Source organism: Physella acuta, unplaced genomic scaffold, assembly GCF_028476545.2.
Source record: "Physella acuta isolate Inbredline_101_S28 unplaced genomic scaffold, ASM2847654v3 ptg000805l, whole genome shotgun sequence".
NCBI classification, from domain to species: domain Eukaryota; kingdom Metazoa; phylum Mollusca; class Gastropoda; family Physidae; genus Physella; species Physella acuta.
In genome coordinates, this window is record NW_026732323.1 from 227742 (window position 1) to 255012 (window position 27271).

The following is a 27271-nucleotide window of genomic DNA, read 5'->3' on the forward strand; positions in this document are numbered from 1 at the left end:
TAGATAAAAATAACAACATACAACACTCGTGTTAAAGGGTATGGCTAAATGCTTGTTTATTTTAAAACAAAAAAAAAATAATTTAAATAATAAAGATGGAAAAAAAAGAAAAAAAAACTTTTTTTTTCGCAAAAAGTGTCTCGCTATTTACCCTTAATTCCGCAGGTATGTCTCGCATTACCTTCTCGCATTTTCCCGCCTCGCCATTTCGCTTTTCGCGTCTCGCAATTTCCCCACACCCACTTTACGCAGACTTGGTAAATGCTTACGACCCGAAAGACTTGACCTCGTATATATTGGTGACTTTTTCAGTACATCTCGATTCGTATACTAACATGACACATCTTGGACACTTATAAAAACAACTCCTAGAATCAGTATTCTAATTGTGCTTTGGAAGCGACTAATTTTCTGATCTAAGTAAAAGCTTTTGTTTTATTTTATGATCGTTCTGGCGCCCCCTATGCCTAGTGGCAACGCGTTCCACCCAACAGCTACGCCATAAACTGTTAGATTTATAGATTCCCGATAAAGTTTCAAATTACTACATATTATGTTGTTCATATAATAAAGTACTTATTATTTTAATTTTTTTTTCAGCTACATTTAAATTAGCGAATAATTAATCTTCTACCAAATATAGGCCCTTTGCATATTTATATTTTCTATACGGCCAAGGGAAGCTACTAAGAAATCTTTTCTGTATCAACACTTCCGTGAACAACAAAATAAATAGAGATCTAAATCCAGATCTAGGCCTTGCCTTATGCATTATACTATTATAGTCTTAAATATTTTTACATTCAATTTAGAGATCTAGTCTACTCTAGATCTACATTTTCTAAAAAAATAAAATAAAAAGTTTTAAATTTTTATACATTAGGCCTAATAAAAGGTAAAAACACTCATTCATAATTCATAGCCTTTGTCATTGTGCGAAGTTGTTAGTTAACAACTTAACCCGGTTAACCCTAGCCCTAGGCCGGCCCTTAGTAATTTTAGTTAGTAGTAGGCCCTATGCAGGGCCTAGGTCTAGGACAGTCTAGGTAGTAGGTAGGACCTAACCTTACCTAGGACCTGACTAGATCTAGTTAGTGTATTTTATTATTTTTGTTTAGTTAGACTAGAGCCCTGCACTGTGACTGTCTATTCTCGTCACTACAGTCGAGATTTTTAGTCTAAAATCTAGATTACTACAGGTTATTGATTGGACAATATTTTCAATTTGAATTGCCCCTTTGAAACCCTGTCAGAAGGCCCCCCCCCCCCCCCCCGCATATCCAAAAACAATGTGTAAGCAGGGTGTGGGGAAATTGCGAGACGCGAAAAGCGAAATGGCGAGGCGGGAAAATGCGAGAAGGTAATGCGAGACATACCTGCGGAATTAAGGGTAAATAGCGAGACACTTTTTGCGAAAAAAGGTTTTTTCCTTTTTTTTTTCCATCTTTATTTATTTAAATTATTATTTTTTTTAAAAATAAACAAGCATTTAGCCATACCCTTTAACACGAGTGTTGTATGTTGTTATTTTTTATCTAGATACTAAGAAGATAGATAGATCTATATCTAGATCTATCTATTTAAAAATCCTAACATCGTTGCTGTGCTACTGTCATCGCCCGCTCTTATTAGCGAGAGGAAAATCCCGTCTCAGTCGGCATTAATTTTAAAAATCTAGCCCGCTCATGTTTATACAAACGTGAGCTGTGTCATTGTGAATTGGTATAATCTTGTCAGCAGGAGAGATATTCTGCAACATGTATTTATGGATTTTTGTACTTGCAAAAAGTGTAAAAGTATAAACAATTCTAAAAAGTGCAATTAATTTTTTATTAAGTAATTTTAATTACAAACAAAATTTACAAACAAAATCTTCTGAAACAGTCCTCAAACACACCTCGTGACACCATCTTTCACACATAGTACACCCAACCCAGTTCATTAGACTCCCATTTATACATTTTTTTTTTGCTACTTCTTCCAATCCACATTCACAACATGTCACATTTTCATCACAGTTGACCTCCTCGTTCATCCCACAAACAACACTGGCACCCATGTTCTCATCATCATCATCCGCACGCTCGACATCTGTTTTCCGTTTTTTATAATTTGTATTTTTTATCATTTCTGTAATTTTGGCAATGTCTTGCTCATTGTTGTCATCAGCAGTTGAGTTTTTTTAAAACATCGATATTTTCCCAAAATCTTGTCTAATTTCGGTCAAAATAGAGTACTTTAATCAATTCCTATTACAATGTATTAAAACAGTTTTCTAAAACGCGAAAAAACGTCTAAAATTCTTTTTCTAACATTGCTTTTTTATAGCGTGACTTCACATCTAACCCCCCCTCCTCCCCCTCATCACACATCGTCATAAAATTACAGACCCCCCCCCCCCCTACGAGTGTGACGTCATTTATGGAAGACCCCAAATAACACCACCACCAAAACCAAAAAAAATCAGATAAGTTCAACTTGGTTTTAAAAATATTTGAAGTAGGCCCATAGCTTACGATATAGCATGAGCAACTGATAATATCGGTGACGTCACTTTATTTTGTTGTATCCAAATGATGTAGGCATTTCTTTGTGCTTAGATTTATATGGTAAAAAAAGCTAGAAAAAAATCGTAGGCGGCGGCTATAATACAAAATTTCTATGCAACAATAGAAAATATGTTTGCGGCGGCAGCGGATCCGGGCACGGCGATCTTCAAAGACGGTACATCAGGCGGCCTCGGCGTTCCTCACAAAAGACAGAAGTTGATCTATCGTCGGCAGTATTTTCGTCGGTTTCGAACAAGGTGGTATTCTAAGTCGACACAAAAGATGGGGGGAGTTGACAAATCATCAGTATGTCTAGCAACGGAAAAATCTGAAGTTTTAACAATGTAAACGAAACGTCTTTGAAGTCTGGACCAAATACCACTGAAAATCGGGTGCGGTAAATTTTTCGCAGAAATCCTCGCATTTCAGCGCCACCCAGCGTAAGTATCGGGTTGTGGTAAAATGCGAGACAAAAAAGTCACGTGACCGACCGTTTTCGCGCCCTTCTCGCATTTTCCCGCCTCGCCATTTCGCTTTTCGCGTCTCGCAGTTTCCCCACACCCGTGTAAGCATCAATCTCTGTGATGTGTAGATGGGCTGAAGACAAAAAGGTTTGCAAAATCAGTAGTTTTAGACTTCAAGTAGCAAAGTTGGGGTGAGTGAAAATGGAGGTATCACTGTGCGATGCTGCTTGGTTATGTATTCACTTTATCAGTATTCTTTCCATTATATTTTAGTAGGCCTATAATGAATGAGCCAATAATCATGTTTTAAATATTAAGAAATATAGGGCTAGACAGCCTAACCTAACTTGCCTAACCTTATAGATCTAGTATAGAATAGATTGTCAGGTTTGGAAGGGGAACTTTACTTTTAACTTTTGAAAGATATTCACATTCACAGTTTGTTCAGCTTTGATTCACCAGTGTTAAATTTTTAATTTAGCAATGTTTAATTAGGATAATTTATAGGCCCATAAGATTAAGATGTTATTTCAAAATGAATCTATATTATAACTCTCCTCCTTTACTGGACGTGGGACCGGCGCGATATTCTCTGAACTTTGTCCAGGGGGAGTTTAGAATAAATATTTTGATTTTAAGGTCTACCTATTTGATGTTTCTTTTTAAAAATGCCATCATATTAAAATTGATCGCCTGAGAGCAAGAAATATGCATTCGAAACGTCTTCATGGGAGACTGCTCGTTTGCTTGACAAGAGAAACTTCATCCGCCACAACGCGAGCACAACACACACGTCTTAGTCCATGTGTACTTCATTTACTAAGTAATAATTAGTAATGTAAGCCTTAGCCTAGGCCCAAGGCTAATATTTAACTTATCAGGCCTATCAATTTAAATCTTAATAAATGAACATTATTTGGCCTGATACAAATATATCAGGGAAGACCAGTGAAAATAATATTATGATTAGCCTAAGTAAAAAAAAATTAAATCAATAAGAATTTTAAAAATTAATTAGGCTATGTCAAATTTGAAAGCACGATAAATAATTAAAAAACAACAAAATATAGTATAAGTAATAAGTTTGCTATTAGTAGAAGGCCAACTCTCACTAATGCTAGTGATTAACTCAAAATAAAAAAACAGGGTGTAGATTCTTTTGGTTTGGGGGCTTTTAGAGTCATAGGTTAATCCCTTGGCCAGGAGAAAAATTGATTATTAGGCTTAATTAGCCTAATTATGCTTGAAAAAACTGGCAGAAAACAAGTTTCCACAAATCCACAACTTTATTAGTTGCGTCAGTGCCCACCACAGCTTCCGTACCAAGATTGCTTTGTTAGAGTGACCTTTTAGCAATGCTGATCTCTTAAAATGAGCACAGAATAATTACCATTTTTATTCAGTAAAAGATCAATCTAATGATACACTACCGATCTATGTAATTTTAGAACCTTATTGTCAGGTAGTTTTTAAGCAACTCAAATAGGTCTAAAATTACTAACTTAGGCTCTTTTATATTTTATTTTTATTAGAGAAGCGACTTTATTTGAGCTGAGTCCAGACTCTGAGCAATCTCCAGACCAGTGACCAGTTGCATTGTCAGTCACTAGGACTTGGAGTAGATAGAGTAGACTCAAGGTCTAGGCAAAGGGTTAGACCACACTACACTCAGAAAAAAACAGAATGCAGAAATATGAAAAACTTGAAAAAATTGGGGAAGGTAAGTAGTAAGTAGGCCTAAAATCTACTTAGGATTATTTTATTTAGGCCTATAGTTAGAAATCTATAACTTGACATTTATATTAGGTTAATAGTTAGAGTTGGGTTGCCTCTTTACCTCTTTATGATGTCAGCCAAAAAGTTGGAAAATCTTTTTTGAAGATTTTGGCCAACATTATTATATTGAAATACGAGCTGACCCGTGACGTACTCCTACTTATCTAAGCTTGCAATAATGTTTATAAATACCACAAAATTACCAAAAACTAAAAAAAAAGAAATACATTGCATTTGCAACTAAACCTTTCTTAAACTTAACCCAAACTGAGTGTGATGTAATTTTACATTTAGGGCTAAGGTGATGTTTAGGGTTAGTTTTTGGGGGGGGCGGTCAACATTTTCTGGGAGATGCCTGGAAGAAACTCTGAGTCTGTTGGTATTAAACTAACCCTTATTCAATGTTCATCCAAAAAATAAGGTACTTATGGAACAGTTTTCAAAGCAAAGAATAGAGAGACTTTAGAAATAGTTGCATTAAAGCGTGTCCGGCTTGATGACGATGATGAGGTACAACTTTTGTTAATTATACTTTAATTATGCATTATAATCAGTATTTTCAGTTATTTTATAGGCTGCTTTTTATTTTCAGATAGAAAAATCATTTTAGGTCATTTTCATACTTAATGTATTTAGAAGATAAATATAAGCTTCTGATTTGTTTTTCTATTGATAGTATGTATTATTATAGAATTTCTTTTACTTTGATTGTACAGGGAGTTCCAAGTTCAGCTTTAAGAGAAATTTGTTTACTCAAAGAACTGAAGCATAAAAATGTTGTAAGGTAATAAACTTTGTGAATTGGCAGTCATATAAATGCTTCCAATAATAAAATACATTAAATGTCTTAACTATACAATAAAAAAAAAACAGGAAGTGTTAAAGTTCACTCAAAGTTTTTTAACTCTACAGACTACATGATGTTGTGCACAGTGAAAGAAAGTTGACTCTTGTGTTTGAGTATTGTGACCAAGATCTCAAGAAATATTTTGATGCATGCAATGGAGAAATTGACCCTGATGTTGTCAAGGTAGTAAATGTATTATTTAAATTGATATTTTACATTTTTAAAGATCATTTTAAAAAAATTAACTTCTGTAGCATGGTTGAGTAGTTGAACACACACTTGCTTATTTCAAAGTCTGGTGTTCAATTCCTCACATGAGTCCACTTAGTCCTGATAAATACCTGAAGTTTATGGGAAAGGTAAAGGTGATTGTGCACAGTGCTGACCAAACTATATCCCAGCATTTACCTTCCACTATAGATTAACCCTTTGAGCCCTGGCCTCCCTGGCCTAGTTTCTCCCATTTCCTGAGCTCCCAGGGCCAAACCAATTTTCGCTTCTCTGCTTCTAACTTTGCTATAACTTTTATTATCCACACGCAAAGGAGACTGAAGTTTTACAGCACCACGTGCATCAGAACGTACTTGAACAGTTTCATTGTCACTGTCAATTTCAATGTCACTGAGTTCAGTCTCAAATTCAACATCACTATCATCACAATATAGACCAGGAATATTATCTTCTTCATCAGAATCAATAAGTAGTTGTATTGCCTGAGAAGCAGTCATTCTACTTCTTTTGTTGATATTTCGGTCTTTTGCTTCAGCTTTTGCACCAACTTTATGTGTTGAAGTCGATGGCTGTGGCTCAGCTTTTCATTTCAGCGGCATTGCTACGAAATGTAAACACTTTCACTTTTCCTAAAATCTATGTTTAGAATCATAATCCCGCACTAAAAAGACATATGCACAGTTTTAGTCAGTCTTCTGCTAATTATATTTAATTAGACGGTATACCGGCCGCTAGGAATATGACGCTAGATCGCCGGGCCGGAAAATCAGCTTTTCGGACATATATGCCTAATGTTGAAGCCGGTTTACTGGCTTGGCGGGCTCAAAGGGTTAAGTCTCCCCAATATATATTCAGGTATAAAAGGTTATTTGATAAAAGCTAAATGCTCTTGTAAAGGGGCTTTCTTAATGTACATTTTCTCAAGCCATGGTTGGCAGGGGAAGTTCATGGTTGCTGATTCACAAAGTCCTGAGTTTAACCCCCTCCTTCTCAAGCAGATGAGGCTCGTTACTTGGTGACATCAACCCATGTTGGAAAGAAAACTCCTAAATCAAACAGGAGTGGAGCCCCTTAGGCTTTAGGATCACCAACTTACGTCAACGTCTGCAACTTCAGCTGTTAATAAAAACATATTGCTTAGCATTCCTTTGGACTAAACCAGCTAATGTAAAACAACTGGTCATGATGCATGGGCAAGAGATGACCTCTTTATCTAATACCCCATGAATTCCTATCTCTGGATGCATCCATTTTCTCCTAATGCAAACTGGAGCCATATATTTTCTCAAGTGGTACCTGTTATTAACATATTCACCAACAAATAATCCCTAGATACTCCATAACTTCTGTGTATACTTTTGCTTTTAAAAACATTTTAAAATGTTTTTGATAATGTTGATAATGTTTTTGTGTTTCAGTCATTTATGTGTCAATTATTAAAAGGTATAGCCTTCTGCCACAGCAACAATGTTCTGCATAGAGATCTAAAACCTCAAAATTTGTTAATTAATAAGGTCAGTCTTTTTAGAGGGATAGTAAATATTTCAGTAGACTAGAAAAAGTTGTTTCAAAAAATAAATGATGTCAATCTAATCAAGTTTTATTTTAATTATATTTTATACTTCAATTAGGTAATTAATAATTAGATGATTAATTTAACCAACTCTTAACTTATAGAATGGAGAACTGAAACTTGGAGACTTTGGATTGGCCAGAGCATTTGGGTTCCCTGTGAGATTTTATTCAGCTGAAGTAAGTAATGTTTGTTTTTTGCTCTCATGTTTTAGAAGTTTAATTTTGCCTAAAGTCTTTCAAACTTGTATTACATTTTATGTTAATTTTTCTCCTAAAGGCTCATTCAACTCATTGCTTTTGTAAATGTTAAATTGATACTATAAATATGTAAGTGTATAGTCTTTCTGAAGTAAGTATAATACAATGAATTGCTTTTCAGTTCAACAAATGTTGAAGATTTGTATGTATGTAGGATTAACAATGGACATTATTATGAAATAAATGAAAGTCCATGAGGCAGATGAAGTAGAGTTCATACATTTAAATGACTTTGGCAAGTGCTCTACCACTCTACCGATCTGTTCAAAATCTCTTCAGTTCAACTTAAATAAGTTTAGCTTTGTATCTGTATGTTTTTGGTTACGATGTTATGGTATAGACCTTGATATTTACAGGTTGTGATGTTATGGTTGTGATGTTATGGTATAGGCCTTGATATTTACAGGTTGTGATGTTATGGTATAGACCTTGATATTTTTAGGTTGTGATGTTATGGTATAGACCTTGATATTTACATGTTGTGATGTTATGGTATAGACCTTGATATTTACTACAGGTTATGATGTTATGGTATAGACCTTGATATTTACAGGTTGTGATGTTATGGTATAGACCTTGATATTTACAGGTTGTGATGTTATGGTATAGACCTTGATATTTACAGGTTGTGATGCTATGGTATAGACCTTGATATTTACAGGTTGTGATGTTATGGTATAGACCTTTATATTTACAGGTTGTGATGTTATGGTATAGACCTTGATATTTACAGGTTGTGATGTTATGGTATAGACCTTGATATTTACAGGTTGTGATGTTATGGTATAGACCTTTATATTTACAGGTTGTGATGTTATGGTATAGACCTTGATATTTACAGGTTGTGATGTTATGGTATAGACCTTGATATTTACAGGTTGTGATGTTATGGTATAGACCTTGATATTTACATGTTGTGATGTTATGGTATAGACCTTGATATTTACAGGTTGTGATGTTATGGTATAGACCTTGATATTTACAGGTTGTGATGTTATGGTATAGACCTTGATATTTACAGGTTGTGATGTTATGGTATAGACCTTGATATTTACAGGTTGTGATGTTATGGTATAGACCTTGATATTTACAGGTTGTGATGTTATGGTATAGACCTTGATATTTACAGGTTGTGATGTTATGGTATAGACCTTGATATTTACAGGTTGTGATGTTATGGTATAGACCTTGATATTTACAGGTTGTGATGTGACAATATGATATAAACTTCTTGATATTTTTAGGTTGTTACAATATAATTAAAATCTTGATATTTTCAGGTTGTGACAATATTTTAAAAGATTCTTGATATTTTCAGGTTGTGACATTATGGTATCGACCACCTGATGTATTATTTGGAGCCAAAATGTATTCAACATCAATTGACATGTGGTCAGCTGGCTGCATATTTGCTGGTGAGTTGAATATTTCAATACAACTTTTATAGGCATTTTAAAAAACTTTGGTTCCTCTCAAGAGTAAAAAAAAAACACAGCCAGCTACAACTGTTGTTTTTATGTTGATATATAGTTTATGAAAATTTAACAAGTTGTTGTGTTTTGAAATTTACCTAACCTAATTGAATATTTGAACATAAAATGTTTAAACAAACCAGTAAGTTAGGATAAAAGAAGACTTTTGAACTCAAGATTTGGCAACTTTATCCTAGACAACCCATTACTACTGCCAAACATCTGCATTTAACAGAACAGTTATCATTGTTTTTAAGAAGCTATTTCCCTTTACTGCAGTTACTTCCCTTTACTGCTTTGGTATTTGGGAAGAGTGAACACACTAGTATTGCTGGCTGTATGGACAGCAGAAGAAATAGAAACTGGGTTGTTGGCTAGCATGATGAGTTACTCTACTGCAGAAGTGTGCTTTGTTAGCTGAAGGACTGGCCTCAGTTTTTAAAAAAATGCAGGCAGGACTGTCAGGGTAAACATAAGAATTAGATTCATGGCCTAGGGTTAGTGATACAATTGTTATAATGGCAAAACAGTAGCAGCAAACAGGTTCTGGTGAACTTTAAATTCTCACCATTATAAGTATTCAACTAAATAATTCAAATCATGTTTTCAGAATTAGCTAATGCTGGCCGGCCATTATTCCCTGGAAATGATGATGATGATCAGCTGAAAAGAATATTCAAGTATCCTTTCATTTCGCTCTTAATCAGTGCTCTTAAAACTTAAAAAAAAAATCTAATAATGTAATTTTAACTTAGTTAACTCTGACGTGTATTTTAAAAAAAAACCTCTTTGTAAATATAAGTTGTTGAAATAACTGCTGCCCAGACTTTTAGGCACACCAACAGAAGAAACCTGGCCAGGCTTGACACTGCTACCAAACTACAGAGTGAGTCAACAGTGCCCTTACATAACTTTTTCTTTTCTTTCTTCGATCTACACCAGGGGTCTCCAAACTACAGCCCGCGGGCCCGATGCGGTCCGCGAGGTCCTCTCATCCGGCCTGCTGGGATCTTTATGTCCACGGAAAAAATCAACTTTTGTTAGAGGTGGCTGAGGAACCTTTACGTCATGTCCATGCGAGATCATCAAAGACACCCAGCTGCAGTTTCAGTAGTGGTTTTCTGACTTGGATTCAAAGGCAGAAGAAGTGAAATTGTTTCAAAATACATTTGAAGCAAATGTGCCCACTTGCCCAGTTGAACTAAAGCTGGAGGTCATAGAATTGCAGGCAAATGACCTCCTTAGAGACAAGTTCACAGAAAGGCGGGTGGGATTTTATAAGCTTTTGCTCAAGAAAGACCTCCCTAATATTGAAACTTTTGCATCAAACTACCTTTCAAAGTTTGGAGCAACATACTTGTGTGAACAAACATTTTCAAGAATAAAATACGTGAAGAACAATTTGAGAACAAACTTGGACCTCGAGTGTTTTGTCGGGCCCCGACAATGTTTATTTTTCAGACTTTTTTCTCCAAAACGGGAGGGGGTACTAGAAATTTGTATATATTTCTATATATAATTTATTTTTAGTCGGGGGCGGCGCTAGACGTTCTTCTGTGGTGCCTGGAAACTCTGGACCCCGAACTGATATTTGATAGTTAATGCGGCCCTTGGGCTGAAAAGTTTGGAGACCCCTGATCTACACAATGCTATTACATAAGTTATTCTTTTCTTTACAATCATTGATCTACACAGACATTTTATGTAGTTCAATCGTACCTTGGATGGACAGTTCACCCATAGTAAAGTGCACGTGCTGATGTTTCAAAACTATTCATTCAACTCTTTTCTCCTGCAGCCATTTCCAATGTACCATGTCAGCACGACCTGGCAACAAGTTGTTCCTAAATTAAACTCTAAAGGGAGAGATCTCCTTCAGGTAGGTTTTTTTTTATTCTATATAAAATTGATTTCATTTCATCTTGCAAATAAAATTGATGTCAAGTTTTTTTTTTTTTAAATTTTTTTTTTTGTAATGTTTCTTTTTCTAACCATGGGAAAACTTTCACCAATATTTGTGTTGAGTCACCTTCATTCTGTATATGGTACTGATGTTACCTATCACTTCTAACAGTACGCAAACAAACCCACCCACCACTGTGGCATGATCAAAGTTTTAATATAAGAGCCTGTTGGTTATTATAAGTAGAACATTTTTAAAGGTGAAGCCTCATGAGCCAGAATTTTGTCAGTGTTCTTCATATAGTTTTCAATCATTACGTTTTACCATATATTTTTCCCTACATAAATTTCTATAGATGATTTCTATTTTACTAAATACTTCCCTCCCACAGAAACCTGATCGCTTCTACTTTACCAAACAATTTTCTCCTACAGAAACTGCTAGTCTGCTACCCACCTGATCGCCTCTACTTTACCAAATAATTTTCTCCTACAGAAACTGCTATCCACCTGATCACCCCTACTTTACCAAATAATTTTCTCCTACAGAAACTGCTATCCACCTGATCACCCCTACTTTACCAAATAATTTTCTCCTACAGAAACTGCTACCCACCTGATCACCCCTACTTTACCAAATAATTTTCTCCTACAGAAACTGCTATCCACCTGATCACCCCTACTTTACCAAATAATTTTCTCCTACAGAAACTACTACCCACCTGATCACCCCTACTTTACCAAATAATTTTCTCCTACAGAAACTGCTAGTCTGCTACCCACCTGATGACCCCTACTTTACCAAATAATTTTCTCCTACAGAAACTGCTAGTCTGCTACCCACCTGATGACCCCTACTTTACCAAATAATTTTCTCCTACAGAAACTGCTCTCCACCTGACCGCCTCTACTTTACCAAATTATTTTCTCTCCTACAGAAACTGCTAGTCTGCTACCCACCTGATCATTCCTACTTTACCAAATAATTTTCTCCTACAGAAACTGCTAGTCTGCTACCCACCTGATCGCCTGTCAGCTGATGACAGTTTGCAGCACCCGTATTTTGTGGATGTCAACCCTGGTGTCAAGTAGTCACTCAGTGCAAATTGTGGATCATCCAATTTTTGTTGTATCTGTTGTATGCTGAATATAGTAATGGTAATGATGTGGATGGATCATCCAATTTTTGTTGTATCTGTTGTATGCTGAATATAGTAATGGTAATGATGTGGATGGATCATCTAATTTTTGTTGTATCTGTTGTATGCTGAATATAGTAATGGTAATGATGTGGATGGATCATCTAATTTTTGTTGTATCTGTTGTATGCTGAATATAGTAATGGTAATGATGTAGATGGATCTTCTAATTTTTGTTGTATCTGTTGTATGCTGAATATAGTAATGGTAATGATGTGGATGGATCATCCAATTTTTGTTGTATCTGTTGTATGCTGAATATAGTAATGGTAATGATGTGGATGGATCATCCAATTTTTGTTGTATCTGTTGTATGCTGAATATAGTAATGGTAATGATGTGGATGGATCATCCAATTTTTGTTGTATCTGTTGTATGCTGAATATAGTAATGGTAATGATGTGGATGGATCATCCAATTTTTGTTGTATCTGTTGTATGCTGAATATAGTAATGGTAATGATGTGGATGGATCATCCAATTTTTGTTGTATCTGTTGTATGCTGAATATAGTAATGGTAATGATGTGGATGGATCATCCAATTTTTGTTGTATCTGTTGTATGCTGAATATAGTAATGGTAATGATGTGGATGGATCATCCAATTTTTGTTGTATCTGTTGTATGCTGAATATAGTAATGGTAATGATGTGGATGGATCATCCAATTTTTGTTGTATCTGTTGTATGCTGAATATAGTAATGGTAATGATGTAGATGGATCTTCTAATTTTTGTTGTATCTGTTGTATGCTGAATATAGTAATGGTAATGATGTGGATGGATCATCCAATTTTTGTTGTATCTGTTGTATGCTGAATATAGTAATGGTAACGATGTGGATGGATCATCCAATTTTTGTTGTATCTGTTGTATGCTGAATATAGTAATGGTAATGATGTGGATGGATCATCTAATTTTTGTTGTATCTGTTGTATGCTGAATATAGTAATGGTAATGATGTGGATGGATCATCCAATTTTTGTTGTATCTGTTGTATGCTGAATATAGTAATGGTAATGATGTGGATGGATCATCTAATTTTTGTTGTATCTGTTGTATGCTGAATATAGTAATGGTAATGATGTGGATGGATCATCCAATTTTTGTTGTATCTGTTGTATGCTGAATATAGTAATGGTAATGATGTGGATGGATCATCCAATTTTTGTTGTATCTGTTGTATGCTGAATATAGTAATGGTAATGATGTGGATGGATCATCCAATTTTTGTTGTATCTGTTGTATGCTGAATATAGTTATGGTAATGATGTGGATGGATCATCCAATTTTTGTTGTATCTGTTGTATGCTGAATATAGTAATGGTAATGATGTGGATGGATCATCTAATTTTTGTTGTATCTGTTGTATGCTGAATATAGTAATGGTAATGATGTGGATGGATCATCTAATTTTTGTTGTATCTGTTGTATGCTGAATATAGTAATGGTAATGATGTGGATGTTGGCTGTTTAAAAAAAAAATGTGTATGTGATTGGGTCACATTTTGAGTTGATTGGTTTTAATGATCGAATCTAGCTGAGTGATTGAATGAGTGATATATGACCGTGCCCATTTGTGATCAAACTATGTCTAATAATCTATGATTTGCCAAGACATTTTCTCAATCATTCAATGGTTTTAGTGGTTACTGTTGTGAATAGACTGTTAGCTATTTCAGTTTTTCTATAACTGTTAATAACTATTGTTGTTTGTTGTGATATTTTAATTATTTTCCTATTTGGTTTACTAGAACAGTTTTTAAAAAAAAATAAGCAAAACTTTTCAACATTATGGTGCATATTTTATAAAAAAAATTATTTATGAATTTTGTTTTAAAAATATTTTGTCCTTTTCTGAAAACTAAATTATTCCTGGCCACAGATAAACATTTATTTCTTTGTAATTTAAAACTTGTGAATTGAAAACAATCAATCGACCAGTGTACAATATTTATTAGAAATGTTATTGTATACTTTCTAAATGTAATAGTTTAAAGTGGGGATGTTGTTGATGGAATAGCATGGTGGAGTGTTAAAGCACTTCCCCTGAAAGTTACAAGTTCAGTTTCAGGCCTGAGAATGTTGGGTATCTTTGCATTGACTCATCTCACTAAATGTGTGCTGACCACACTGTATTGGCTGAGCTTAAAGGAACTCTACACTATGGACATGGTAGTTCACTTTAAAACTTTTAATTCAAGTTCTGTGCGTTTTTATTTTTTAAATACATATTTGGTCTGATTATGTTAGCCGTGCTCAATGGGTGTTGTATAAAAACTGTACATAATATTAAGCAGTTTTCATTTATAAGAAATATCTTGACAGCCAAATTTAATATCTAATTAATTAAAGAAGGATGGATATTTTTATAATTCAAACGATTATTAGCAACTCAAATATTTTAACTGTCTTGTTTTACTTGTTTGTAAAAAGCATAAATTAAAATTGATAGAAATATGGTTGGTAGTGTGTATGTACATAAAATTTATTTCAGGATGTCTCACAGAGTTGATGTGCCATTATCCTCTAATCAGTTTCTATTCTCAGAAATTGATAGTAAAGCTGGAATTATGATTCTGTTTCTGCCATTCCAGTCCATTGAAATAAACTTGGTTTATTCATATTTTTTTGTATCAGTTATCAAAGAAACCTGTTACTTTCAGTGTTATAGTTTATAGCTTACATAACTTAATATTAATTACTTGACAAGTTTTTTACAATACTTTATTCATTAGAAACAGAAAGTACATTTCATCAAATATAAAATAGAATTCAATGGCAAATAAAATACAAATAAGCTGCATTTGCGTAAATACATGATTGAAAAGTATAAACTTTTTTACATTATACTTAATCAATAAAATATGGTATCATTAGTTTTATTTTACATCATTGATAAATAATAATTTCATTATTTTTCTTTTATGTACAATTTAATTGTAATAATTTTCATTTAGTAAATGCAGTGCCATATTTGTTTAGATAGAGAAAAAAAAAAAGAACAACTACTTATCCAAATGATGAATTCACTTTTTAAAAAGTTGGATAAGTAATACACTTAAAACAGCACAATTGTTTAGAAATTTAAAATTTCATTTGAGGTGTACAATCATCAATTTAAATTCATTTGTCATGAAATTGCGTTAGTAAAAAAAAATGTTTTTGTCAATTAAGTCAGAAAAAAGCTTAGAATTCCCAAAAAAATAAAATCAAACAGTTCCCTTATGTACAGTTAACAACATTAGCAAACATGGAATGGATCAAGTTGATTATAAAACACAATTTTCAAGGCCATTTAAGGGTATACTTTATAAAATGTAATAAGTCAAGCTAAACATATTGTATCTATTGAGTTGCAGATCCCTGGTAGTTTACAGGCTATATCTCAGAGGCCTAGCTCAAGCTAAATGTCAGTGGCCTGTGTTAAGCTAAATGTCAGGCCTGTCTCTGGCTAAATGTTAGCAGCCTGTCTCAAGCTAAATGTCAGGCCTGTATCAAACTAAATGTCAGAGGCCTATCTCAAGCTAAATGTCAGGCCTGTCTCAAGCTAAATGTCAGGTTTGTCTCAAGCTAAATGCCAGGCCTGTCTAAAGCTAAATGTCAGGTTTGTCTCAAGCTAAATGCCAGGCCTGTCTAAAGCTAAATGTCAGCGGCCTGTATGAAGCTTAACCCGCCCCTGACGAATGACTTAACTTTAAAAATATAAACCCTACACACATGTTAATGGGAAGAAACAAATCTATCTGGGATCAGACAACTATAATAATTCAATATGACTTGTTAGACCTTTCGAGATATTACAGCCCTAGGGCATAAGATAAAACAGATTTCTCTTCATTCAAAGTACTAAAAATACTCTTTAGCCATCAATTTTAATTATGGAATTGTTTGTTCCTTTTCTTTTTACTACCCACGTCAATTACTTTTTTCCCACTCCAAGCTTTAATCTCTTAAGGTTCTAGGAACAACTTAAAACATAGAACTTTTTTCTTTGTATGTACCTAGTAACCTCTGGTCCTAATGTCTATACAATACAACACTTTAAAAAAAAAGTGTATTTAATAATACTCGGTAGCTCCACGCTATTTCTAGACTCCTAAGAGAAACAAGTAACAGCTAAAATTTGCCACCAAGGGAAAAAAAAGTACATATCTTAAAAGCCAATTTTATTTTGGCTCGTTTTTTTTTTTTTTTTTTTGCCCCAGACAAGGTGGTTATTATCTGCCCATAGCTCTATTTATGTCCACTACTTCCAGCCGCCTTTTAACATAGTGAGTCACGAAAAATGAGTTTTGGTCCTCTGTCTGAAAATTGATCTGGACGGTTCTTCTTTCACTTTTTATTCCCTCCCCTTTCCCGACGGTGTAATTAGAACTGAGCAATCATTAACTCAAGTAAGGGAGACTACGTGGGTGTTTAATTGGCGTCGTCCATTTTAAACCTGTGATTTCCACTCGCCAGCCCCATTTAAAAAAAAATAATTCCAGAAGTAAAGTGATTATGAACAATTTCAAATATAACAGCATTAATAATACTTAAAATGATAATAAATAAATACAATAATGATAGATCTGCAAATGGTTTTAAAAAATATCTTCCAGCACGCGTCAACATACATACACTTATACACGGATGTGAGCCTATTTATTTCTAGGCCTACATCATTTTACTTGACTTAACTACGGATGAGATTCATGGATTCCTTTCACCAGTGGTAAGCGTGTAAGCAAAGAACTAAACCTTTCAAACTGATGAACAGAAGGAGGCCATTTCAATGTCTGAAAAAAATAGTTAAAACGTGTTACAGTTAGTAACCTATCTTTTGAGTGCTAGATCTAGTAATGATAAATAGAATGGGTTTTAACAATATTGATAACCTAACATATCTGCAGTGGCGTAGCCAGGATCGTCTCAAGGGGGGGGGGTCCAATTTTTACCCGGGGACAAACTTTCGATTTGCACCCCCCTCAAACTTTCGATTTGCACCCCCCTCAAACTTTCGATTTGCACCCTCCTCAAACTTTCGATTTGCAACCCCCCTCATACTTTTTATATATATACCGAGGGGTCTATGGGGGGGGGGGATTGCAGAATCTGACTACAGCTTATGTTTTTTTTTGTTGCTCAAAACCAATTTTAAGAATAACATTCGAATAGATGTGGTTTTTTTTTTTTTTTTTTTTTTTTAAGTTTTGGCCAAACGTGAAGGTAGCGCCATTTAATTCCTTCCTTAATGAACTCACTCACCTGTCAATCAACCGGACTTGGGATGCGGCGGCCATGATAAGGCCGTGTGTGGGACTTCAAGAGCTTCCTGTGTTTCCTCTCCAGCTCCCTCTCCATCTTTTTGTTGGTCGTAATGACGTCAACGTACGGCTTGTTCTCCCTGACCACATCCTCCCGCGTGTTCTGGTGAGTCCAATTTTTTTTCTCTACAACTTCGCCGCTGTCGTCCCTGCACGTGCGTACTGTGGGTGAGCACAAGATGATACATGTTGTGTATGTTCCATGTCTTCAACATGTATACATATATATATATATATATATATATATATATATATATATATATATATATATATATATATATATATATATATATATATATATATATATATATATATATATATATATATTAATATGCCGATGAACAGAGTTTCTTCCAGGCATCTCCGAACGAAATGAAATTTATATAGAAAATATATACTTTTAACAGTGTGTCCCCCCCCCCCCCTCGGAGAAAAAATTCTGGAAGAAACACTGCAGATGAATGGATATATTTGTATTATAAAGGATATGTAAAAAAGACCCTTCCCCAGTGAACCACTGCGTATCTATGCTCTTGACGATTTGTTTATTTTGGCTTCGAAATTCTATCAACACGGTCTATTTGAATGTTTAGGGATATGATTGTTTTGAGCAACGAACGCTAACTCGCAAACGCGAGGCTATAATTTGGATATAGAATCCTGAGAACAAAGTTAGACTAAAGATATCACGTGAATGTCGTACCCTGTGTGGAGGGTTTGGCCAGAATCTTAGACTAAAGATATCACGTGAATGTCGTACCCTGTGGGGAGGGTTTGGCCAGAATCTTAGACTAAAGATATCACGTGACGTACCTTGTGGGGAGGGACACTCTGGCAAGACAAAGAAGTTGTTGGGGTCCATGAACACTCCATGCGCGTCTTGCACCATGACCTCTAACCCGTAGTTCTTTCTTGGCTTCGTCATCCAGGTGCTGGCCGCCCGCTTGATGTCCAGACTGACCCACAGGTTTCCTTGTGCTGGTACCAGCACCGCGTCCAGTATTCTCTGGTCTTAGAAAACAGAAAGTACACTATAAATAGCATAGCGAACTAGAGCACAGTTGAAGTGGTATCGTATACAGCTAGAGAAAAGAAAGGAAACTCTGAGAATCACAGTAAATGGGAAAACTATGACCACCACAGGTAGAAGGACGGAGAGTCACTAGTTTTTGAACCCAACGAAAGCTTTGATGGATATACTTGAAAAAAATAATCAACATATATCTCCGGAGCCCCCCCCCCCCCCCCCCAAGAAAGTCTACCGCCCCCCCCCCCCTCCGAACGAGATGGTATTTATATAGCAAACATATACTTTTACTAGTGTCCCCCCCCCCCCGGAGAAAAAAGTCTGGAAGAAACACTGTATATCTCTTTGATTATAATCATTTAAAATGGTCATATCAAAGGTTGGGTTTGAAAGATGAAAAGATAAAAATGAATAGGCCAGCTACCTTTTGTTTGATTTCGTTTGCTTATATGACGAATGTACTGGTATACTGTAACCAATGCGACGTCCTCACCGAACTCATCGTTAGGGCAAGGGCAGCCTACAGAGTCAGGTAGAACATTTTACAAACACACGTCAAGATAAACATTCAGCAATTAAACTTTTTGCTTGATACTATTTAAAAACAATTTCTGAGTTTAGGAAAAAAAACAGTCAAACACCGACCTGATTTTGGCTTGACAAAGAGTTTCAATTTGGCCTCAAGAATGTCGTCATCGCTCTCCCTTTTGTCTAGCCTAGGGAGGTTGTAGTGTAGCCTTAAGCTTGGGAGGGTGGCGTTGGTGCAACCTTCAAGGTGAGCGTCACCTGCAATAGATCAAGTCAACATTACGCTCACAGCTAGGGACAGTCGACGTTCCAGCTAAGGTCGGTCACCATATTTAAACTGGTAGGGTCATGTTTAAATATTTAAATAGCCACGGTTGTTGGTCAACAGTAATCTCTTACACCGAGTTAACATTATTCGAAGGCTGGAGGTAGCAATTTTTCTATAACTTACATATTGTAAGGTAGCAGTTTTCTGTTATACACATGCTGGTAGGTAGCAGTTTTTCTATAACTTACATGCTGGCAGGTAGCAGTTTTTCTATAACTTACATGCTGGGAGGTAGCAGTTTTTCTATAACTTACATGCTGGCAGGTAGCAGTTTTTCTATAACTTACATGCTGGCAGGTAGCAGTTTTTCTATAACTTACATGCTGGGAGGTAGCAGTTTTTCTATAACTTACATGTTGTAAGGTAGCAGTTTTCTATTATTTACTTGCTGGGAGGTAGCAGTTTTTCTATAATTCACAAACTATGAGGAAGCAGTTTTTCTATAACTTATATTTTGGAAGGTAGAAGTTTTTCTATAACTTACATGCTGGGAGGAAGCAGCTTTTCTATAATTTACATGCTGGGAGGTAGCAGTTTTTCTAGAACTTACATGTTGTAAGGTAGCAGTTTTCTATTATTCACATGCTGGGAGGTAGCAGTTTTTCTATAACTTACATTTTGGAAGGTAGCAGTTTTTCTATAACTTAATTGCTGAGAGGTAGCAGTTTTTCTATAACTTACATTTTGGAAGGTAGCAGTTTTTCTATAACTTAATTGCTGGGAGGTAGCAGTTTTTCTATAACTTACATTTTGGAAGGTAGCAGTTTTTCTATAACTTAATTGCTGGGAGGTAGCAGTTTTTCTATAACTTACATTTTGGAAGGTAGCAGTTTTTCTATAACTTAATTGCTGGGAGGTAGCAGTTTTTCTATAACTTACATGCTGGCAGGTAGCAGATTCTGCTATGTGGCTTGTCGCTTCTGAGAGTCGGATGTAGGTTGTTGAAAACTTGTATGAGTTCACGCAATTTGTCGGGATCGATGTTAGGGGTTGTAAACTGTAGGTTGTGTTGAAGTTCTCGTTGTAAATCATCTTTCCTCTGCTGCTCCAGTCTACATTAAAAAGAAAGGAAAAACAAGCTCCGTGTTACACATTTGAAACAAACAATATAATTCGCAGTGCTAAACCATACTATGACACTACGTACCTTACTAAATTGACTTCGTTGTTGACACTTCCAAGGTCTGACGATGTTGATAAATGTTTGTTTCTCATACACAGAAGATATTGTCGCTCCGAGCCTTTTAATGTGCAGTTGGGGCTTCCTGATGGCCTAGTGTTCAATATACAAAATACGGCATCTCAGAATACTGCGCTTCATAATGCCCGGTTAAATTCAGCGTTAAAATTTGAAAAGGGACCGGTTGACAGTGAAGTTTTACGGTGCGGATACCTAATGGTTGAAATAAGTTGATATAGTTTGAGAAGAGTGGTGGTAGTGGTGGTGGATATGGGGGCTTGAGTTCCACGAAATTATGGCATCTGTTTTATGCTGTCTAAGCTTAAAAAAATGTTATTGATTCTGTACAAATAACGAAATGTGGACTTTACTTAACACTGTGCTAACATGCCAGTTTTTAAACAGATGCATGCATTCTAGTAGATATTGATTCATTAGTGCACCGTGATGATAGTTATTGTACCAGTAGTGCACCGTGCTGGTAGGTATTGTACCAGTAGTGCAAGATGCTGGTAGTTATTGTACCAGTAGTGCATGATGCTGGAAGGTATTGTACCAGTAGTGCAAGATACTGGTAGGTATTGTACCAGTAGTACAAGATGCTGGTAGGTATTGTACCAGTAGTGCATGATGCTGGAAGGTATTGTACCAGTAGTGCAAGATGCTGGTAGGTATTGTACCAATAGTGTATCGTGCTGGAAGGTATTGTACCAGTAGTGTAAGATGCTGGTAGGTATTGTACCAGTAGTGCAAGGAACTGGTAGGTATTGTACCAGTAGTACAAGATGCTGGTAGGTATTGTACCAGTAGTGCGTGATGCTGGAAGGTATTGTACCAGTAGTGCAAGATGCTGGTAGGTATTGTACCAATAGTGTATCGTGCTGGAAGGTATTGTACCAGTAGTGTAAGATGCTGGTAGGTATTGTACCAGTAGTGCAAGATGCTGGTAGGTATTGTACCAGTAGTGCAAGATGCTGGTAGGTATTGTACCAGTAGTGCATGATGCTGGAAGGTATTGTACCAGTAGTGCACAGTGATGGTAGGTATTGTACCAGTAGTGCAAGATGCTGGAAGGTATTGTACCAGTAGTGCAAAATGCTGGTAGGTATTGTACCAGTAGTGCAAGATGTTGGTAGTTATTGTACCAGTAGTGCAAGATGCTGGTAGGTATTGTACCAGTAGTGCAAAAGGCTTCAAGTTCGATAATTCTCAGCTTGGCCTTCATAAAACTTTTGTTACAAAATTACTGATTGCAATGAATTTTCCATGCTTAATTTATCAGGGTAGTTTAAATTTCAGGACATTTTTTTTTCGTAAATTAAGGACATGTCAAGCGATTTCGGAAGAAGTTCACTTTTTTCTTTTAAAAAATTTCATAGTAATTAATATAGTTAAATACTAATGAGGGGGGGGGGGAGGTGGGGGAAGGGGGTCGAGGTTTACTTATTTATGATACTCCTTAATTTTTATGCTAAAGTATGGGTGGGGGGGGGGGGGAAGGGGAGGTACAAAATTGTGACCATGTGCGATTAATATGGTGAAATGTGAAAAGGATGGGGGGTGAGAAGAGTGAACGGAATGTGGCACGGGGTAATTAATGTAGAGAAGCGAGGTTGGTGTCATTTGGGGTTGCAATTATACATATTTATGATTTTAATATTTCATAATGAAATATAGGCCTACTACATGCTTATTACTTCAATTAAATAAAAAGAAAACATCGTCTGTAAAACTTTTCAACCAACAATAAATAAAAAGGCAGCTTTTGAATTTTGATAATCGCATGAATCTCTTTGTCCATTGATTTATTTTCTTTACTTATCCAATAAATATATTGTTACAGGTAAATTGTGAGTTAAATAAAACGACTCACCTGTCCGTTGCGGGATGTAGGTCAGTAGCCTCCAAGTCAGTGTCCACTAATGTTGTCACGGGAGTGTCGGGCTGCGAAATGTTGGCACCTGACGCTGTCTCCCCCTGCTCCCTGGGGTGCACGTTTACCGGCAGGCTAAGGACGGACCGCAGACTTACGAGCTCCTGCGGCTCCCTGCTGTTGTTGAGACTGCGACACTCGTGTTGGTGGTAGGTGACTAGAAGGCAACAGACCGAGAGAAGGCCCCGGATCGACATTGTTCGACAAAGGATGGTTTATAGTTTCGATGTTTTATTATTTTAATTTCAATTTTTTTTCGAATGTTAATAACTCTGTTAAACAGATTCACAAGGTAACTTTAAATAGACTGAAAAGTATTAATGATTTTTCCCCCACTTGTGATGTAGTAATGACAAGGAACAGATCTGCAAAAGATAAAAGAGAATTGGTACATATAAAAAGTACAACACGCAAAATACTTTAAATTGAGTTTAGAAGTAATAAAAATTGATTAAAGTACATAATGCATCAACACCTTATCAGTGTTTCTTCCAGACTTTTTTCTCCGGGGGGACACTTGAAATTTTCGGGGGGGGGGGTAGACTTTCTTCGGGGGCGGACACTGTTAAATGTATATATTTTCTATATGAATTCCATTCCATTCGGAAGGGGGGGGGCGGTAGATTATCTTCGGGGGGGGGGGGGGGGGGCTCTGCACCTTATCCTTTTAATTTAAATCTCAGATCTTTATTCGGTAGGCTTATATTTTTCTTTACAGGTACGGAACTCTTCTAATTTAGAAAACGAAACATAGTAATCCCGAGTGATCTCGCTTTATTTTTAAGCCCTCTACGGTGGGTTCGACGTCTGCTGTTTTCTATTTCTATCAGTTACAGCTTGAAGCAATTAGAATTTTGTTATTGTTGTAAAGATCCAGATCTAGATCTAGTGGCTAGTAGATTTAATGTGATCTGAAGCAATTATTCTCTTTTAGTGAGCAAAAACAATGTATCCCTGAAAGTGCACCCTGGTGAGTATTTTGAATCTCGAGTAGAGCTGTTGACATTTAAAAAAAAAAATTTCTAGTCGTTTGCTAATAAATAATAGCAGTATTTCAGTGCCCTTGCACGAAGTTTAATAAAGGTTAAGCCATGCAGAAACCTTATAAAAACTTGGTACCCGTGTTTCAATTTTGGGATACCATTATAATTACATTCATTAAACAGAAATCCAAACTAAAATGCATGCATAGTAATAATTATAGCGATTTCAATTGTAATTAACTTTAAGAAACTCATCTGTCTTAAATTATTTTTAAAAATAATACAATATTAGGATCTCAGTAGACCTACAGATGGAAAAAAAATAAAGAGTAGATCTAGACATCTTTGAAAGAATTCTCAATTTAGAAAAAGAAAAAAGACGGCTAAAATAAAATTTAAAAATTCAAATAATTTTTTTCACATTCCTCGTTACTTCGATACTGTATTTCAAATTTTAAAAATCTTTGTTTAAATGAATTTAAAAAAAATATAGATCTAGATGATAAAGAGAGGTATCATAAACAACAATATATTTTACACATGCCTATATTCAAAATAGAACAATGTTGAATGTACACAATTAACATTTACTTTTATGGCAAAATATAGTTTAAAAAGCTACTTACATCACACGGGTTTCTGTCTTTTTTTTTTTAAATTTAGAAAATGTAATGATTTATCTTCTCTATAGCAAGTAACTATGTTTCTAGTTATTGTTAATTAATGTCGGCTCTACCGTTGCTTTTATAGTACGGTACAAGACGGTACCGTAAGACAGCAATACGTACAGCGGCCAACGTAATTTATATGGAAACACATTTGGGTCATGTATTACTTTGTAAATTACTGGTCTTACTATCAGTTTGTCAGATATTTGTTAACGGTGGACGGGGCGCACTTAAAAAAAAAAAATTTTTTTGGGGGGGGGGGGGGGTGAGGAGAGGAGGAGGATTGGTAAAACTATACATTTCGACGTCGAGCCCCCCCCCTCCCCCGCCGCTTTGTTAATGCTTACCTTTAAAATCAGTTTTTTTTTCCAAATCAGATGCCAAACTAAAGTGTTGTCGTATTTTAGGTTTTACTAGATCCAACGTAAGGCACGAGACCACTACATCTTCTCTACAAGTGTAAACAACACTGGCTAAAACGGGAAATGAGAACTTTAACCACAGTCAAGTCTTTGGAACTAACTGCTTTGTTTCAGTTGGTTATTAACTGTTCAGAAATTATATTCTTGGATTATCAGCAGCAGTCGTATATTGTTAACATACTTGGGTGTGAGAGTATTTAAAAATTATTTTTTTTTAATAAACTGACCCGAAAACTTTTTTGAGTATAATTGGATTTGATTGTTAACTTTAGGCAGTCTCTGTATTTGGTTCTTTGTATTACCTGTGTTTGTGCCGACAATTTGACTTATATTCCTAAAAATGCATAATGTTTTCAACTATTTAAACTTGAACACCAATATAGACTAAATAAGCCTCATTTTAATATTCCCTTGATTTTTGTACAAAATGAGTTTACCATGTTCCGTAGAATTATCCCGGAATGGAAAGCGGTGGGCCACCAGACGCGTAGTAATTTGCCGTAGACCTTCCGCTTGCTGCGGGAGTGTGTTTACCATTGGTGAGAATTTTTCTCGCCGAAGCGACGTTCATTCATCGTGTATTTTTCATTCATCAAATTCAAATCAACCCGAAGTCGCTCTAGACCACAGGGTTCAAAAAGTTCACTAGGTTCAATAGCAAATCTTCAACACATTTACCCTACACCCGTTTGTGGTTATCAAGTTAGATAAGAAAATACTGCGTTTAAACTTAAACAATGGTTATTGATGATGCAATCATTATTGTGACTAAACTGACTTTCCTTGAATAAAAAAAAAAAGATTACTTGAGATGTTTTGTTAAGAGAGGTTTAATTAGTATAAAATACCATCCATGGCGATAGGGCCAATGTATATTGATATATGGAATCAGATGTATAAACCTTGTTTGTTTATTTTGGTTCAACTAAATCGTAGAGAATTTAAAACTGTCTTGCCGACAGTACAATGTGTCTAGTGCAGTAGAAGGATCGGCTAGGATGTCATTGTCAACAGCGGCGTCGCCGAGACAGTTGATGGAATTAAACAAGGGGGTTGTTGGGCTCTTCTGTCTAGGGATATGCAGAAAACCCATTTTTTATAATGCCCATGGGGTAGGCGTGGTCGAGTCGGTAAAGCTTAAGGTTGCAAAACTGAAAAGTCTCGAGTTCGAATATTCGGGCAGATGCGACCCGTTAGTCTCTTCTAGTAGAGACAACTCCAAAATCAATTAACTGCTGCCTTGTAGTTTGTTATGTTTTGACAAAGGCTATGGAGGCAAATCTAAAAAAGAAAAGCTGACTGACATCGGAGTCAATGGTTTCAATGGTGCATAGCCAGTTGACACGTACACTTATTTATGATGGATCCCTTCCAACACTAAAAATTGAGAACGCAAAAGAAGATAATGTCCTTGAAGCCTAAAGTTCGAGAGATCATTTAATTGTTGGTCCCCTTTTTAAAGTTAAAATGATAATTTTTTAATTGTTTCCAATTATACGGGATCGTGCAGATATTATATGCCTATAACACTACGGGTTGGGGAGGTAGGGGTAGCATTTTATTATTGTGTGTAAAGTGTGCTGGGGAAGTATCAAGCAATACCTCTTTATTTAAACGAAAGTATGTTTGTGAACTTTTGTGTCTATCTTTTGTGTCTATCTTTAGTGCATTACCACACCATTCATTCTTCAGTGGAACGGAACTAATTCAATCAACCATAAAACTGTACCAGCCATGCCCGCATATTAGACATAGGTGTTCATTGGAACTAATTCAATCAACCCCCTGACTGCACCAGGGGTGGGGCCACTTCGGATCCCCTCATGAGCACTATAGCGCCTACATTAGTTTTAAAGAGCGCACTACATTAGAAATATCGTAAGATACTTAAATCGATGGCTAAACCGAACTAGAGGTGTCACCCGTCGAAACTGTGATAGTGGCTTCCAAGAGACACCCCTGACACCACGGCGGTTGCGAGGGGTGTTCCACCTCACCCTCACTGAAGATTTTCACACCGTACACACTGATACGTCTGGGCGGTAGTGTGGACAACCCCGCGCCCCAACAACTAAGATCCAAGAAAAATAGCTCCGACATTGTTTACTTCCAAATAACTCGAATTTTACACAACCGACAACCATAAGTTTATAATCTAGGAATAGCTGATAGTGCAACCAGCGCTGATATTTTAATTGCACTTCATGTAGACGCTGAGCTTAACGTATGTCGTTGTTAATTACTTAACAACGTCCGACAGATGCAATATTATGTAATTAAATAAAATAAACTCCTTCCTTCTAGACTTAATTTTTGCTCCTTATAAAAATCGAATGAGACCCTTTTTGCTTTTCTACACATTATTAATCTTTACAAATTTGAAATGAAAATCTAACAGTTTCCTCTTGACTAGGCTGACCTATTCCCGTGAAGCCTCCTAGCAGCAAAGGGCTTCAGCTACAACTCTCCACCAGACTCTATTTTGGGCGGCTCTCACCAGTTGGGCCCACGTAAGCCCAGCAGTCCCTGCTTTCAACAGTCCTCCGTGATTATATGGGCCCGCCTACTTTTCTCATGTGGGTTCCTCGTCAACGTTTGCTTTGCTGTCTTCATCCATTCTCCT

At 36.0% G+C, this 27271-nt stretch overlaps 2 protein-coding genes across 2 annotated transcripts; one reads left to right on the forward strand and one right to left on the reverse strand.

Moving 5' to 3' along the window:
* Positions 1-719: 719 nt before the first annotated feature.
* Positions 720-14696, forward strand: LOC131951251 (cyclin-dependent kinase 5). The gene is made up of 12 exons (XM_059313606.1): positions 720-895; positions 4546-4733; positions 5211-5299; positions 5506-5573; positions 5702-5819; positions 7286-7381; positions 7545-7619; positions 9019-9115; positions 9783-9852; positions 9998-10058; positions 10971-11051; positions 12074-14696. The coding sequence occupies exons 2-12, from the start codon at positions 4697-4699 to the stop codon at positions 12164-12166; spliced, it is 885 nt and encodes a 294-aa protein (XP_059169589.1). The 5' UTR covers positions 720-895; positions 4546-4696; the 3' UTR covers positions 12167-14696.
* Positions 14697-15021: 325 nt separating this feature from the next.
* Positions 15022-24266, reverse strand: LOC131951273 (uncharacterized). Its single transcript, XM_059313629.1, has 9 exons — positions 24185-24266; positions 22516-22940; positions 20610-20735; positions 20342-20514; positions 19252-19392; positions 19031-19126; positions 18393-18590; positions 17521-17741; positions 15022-17051 (listed from the first exon to the last, which is right to left on the reverse strand). Exons 2-8 carry the CDS (start codon positions 22770-22772, stop codon positions 17524-17526), a joined length of 1209 nt encoding a protein of 402 aa, XP_059169612.1. The 5' UTR covers positions 22773-22940; positions 24185-24266; the 3' UTR covers positions 15022-17051; positions 17521-17523.
* Positions 24267-27271: the final 3005 nt, after the last annotated feature.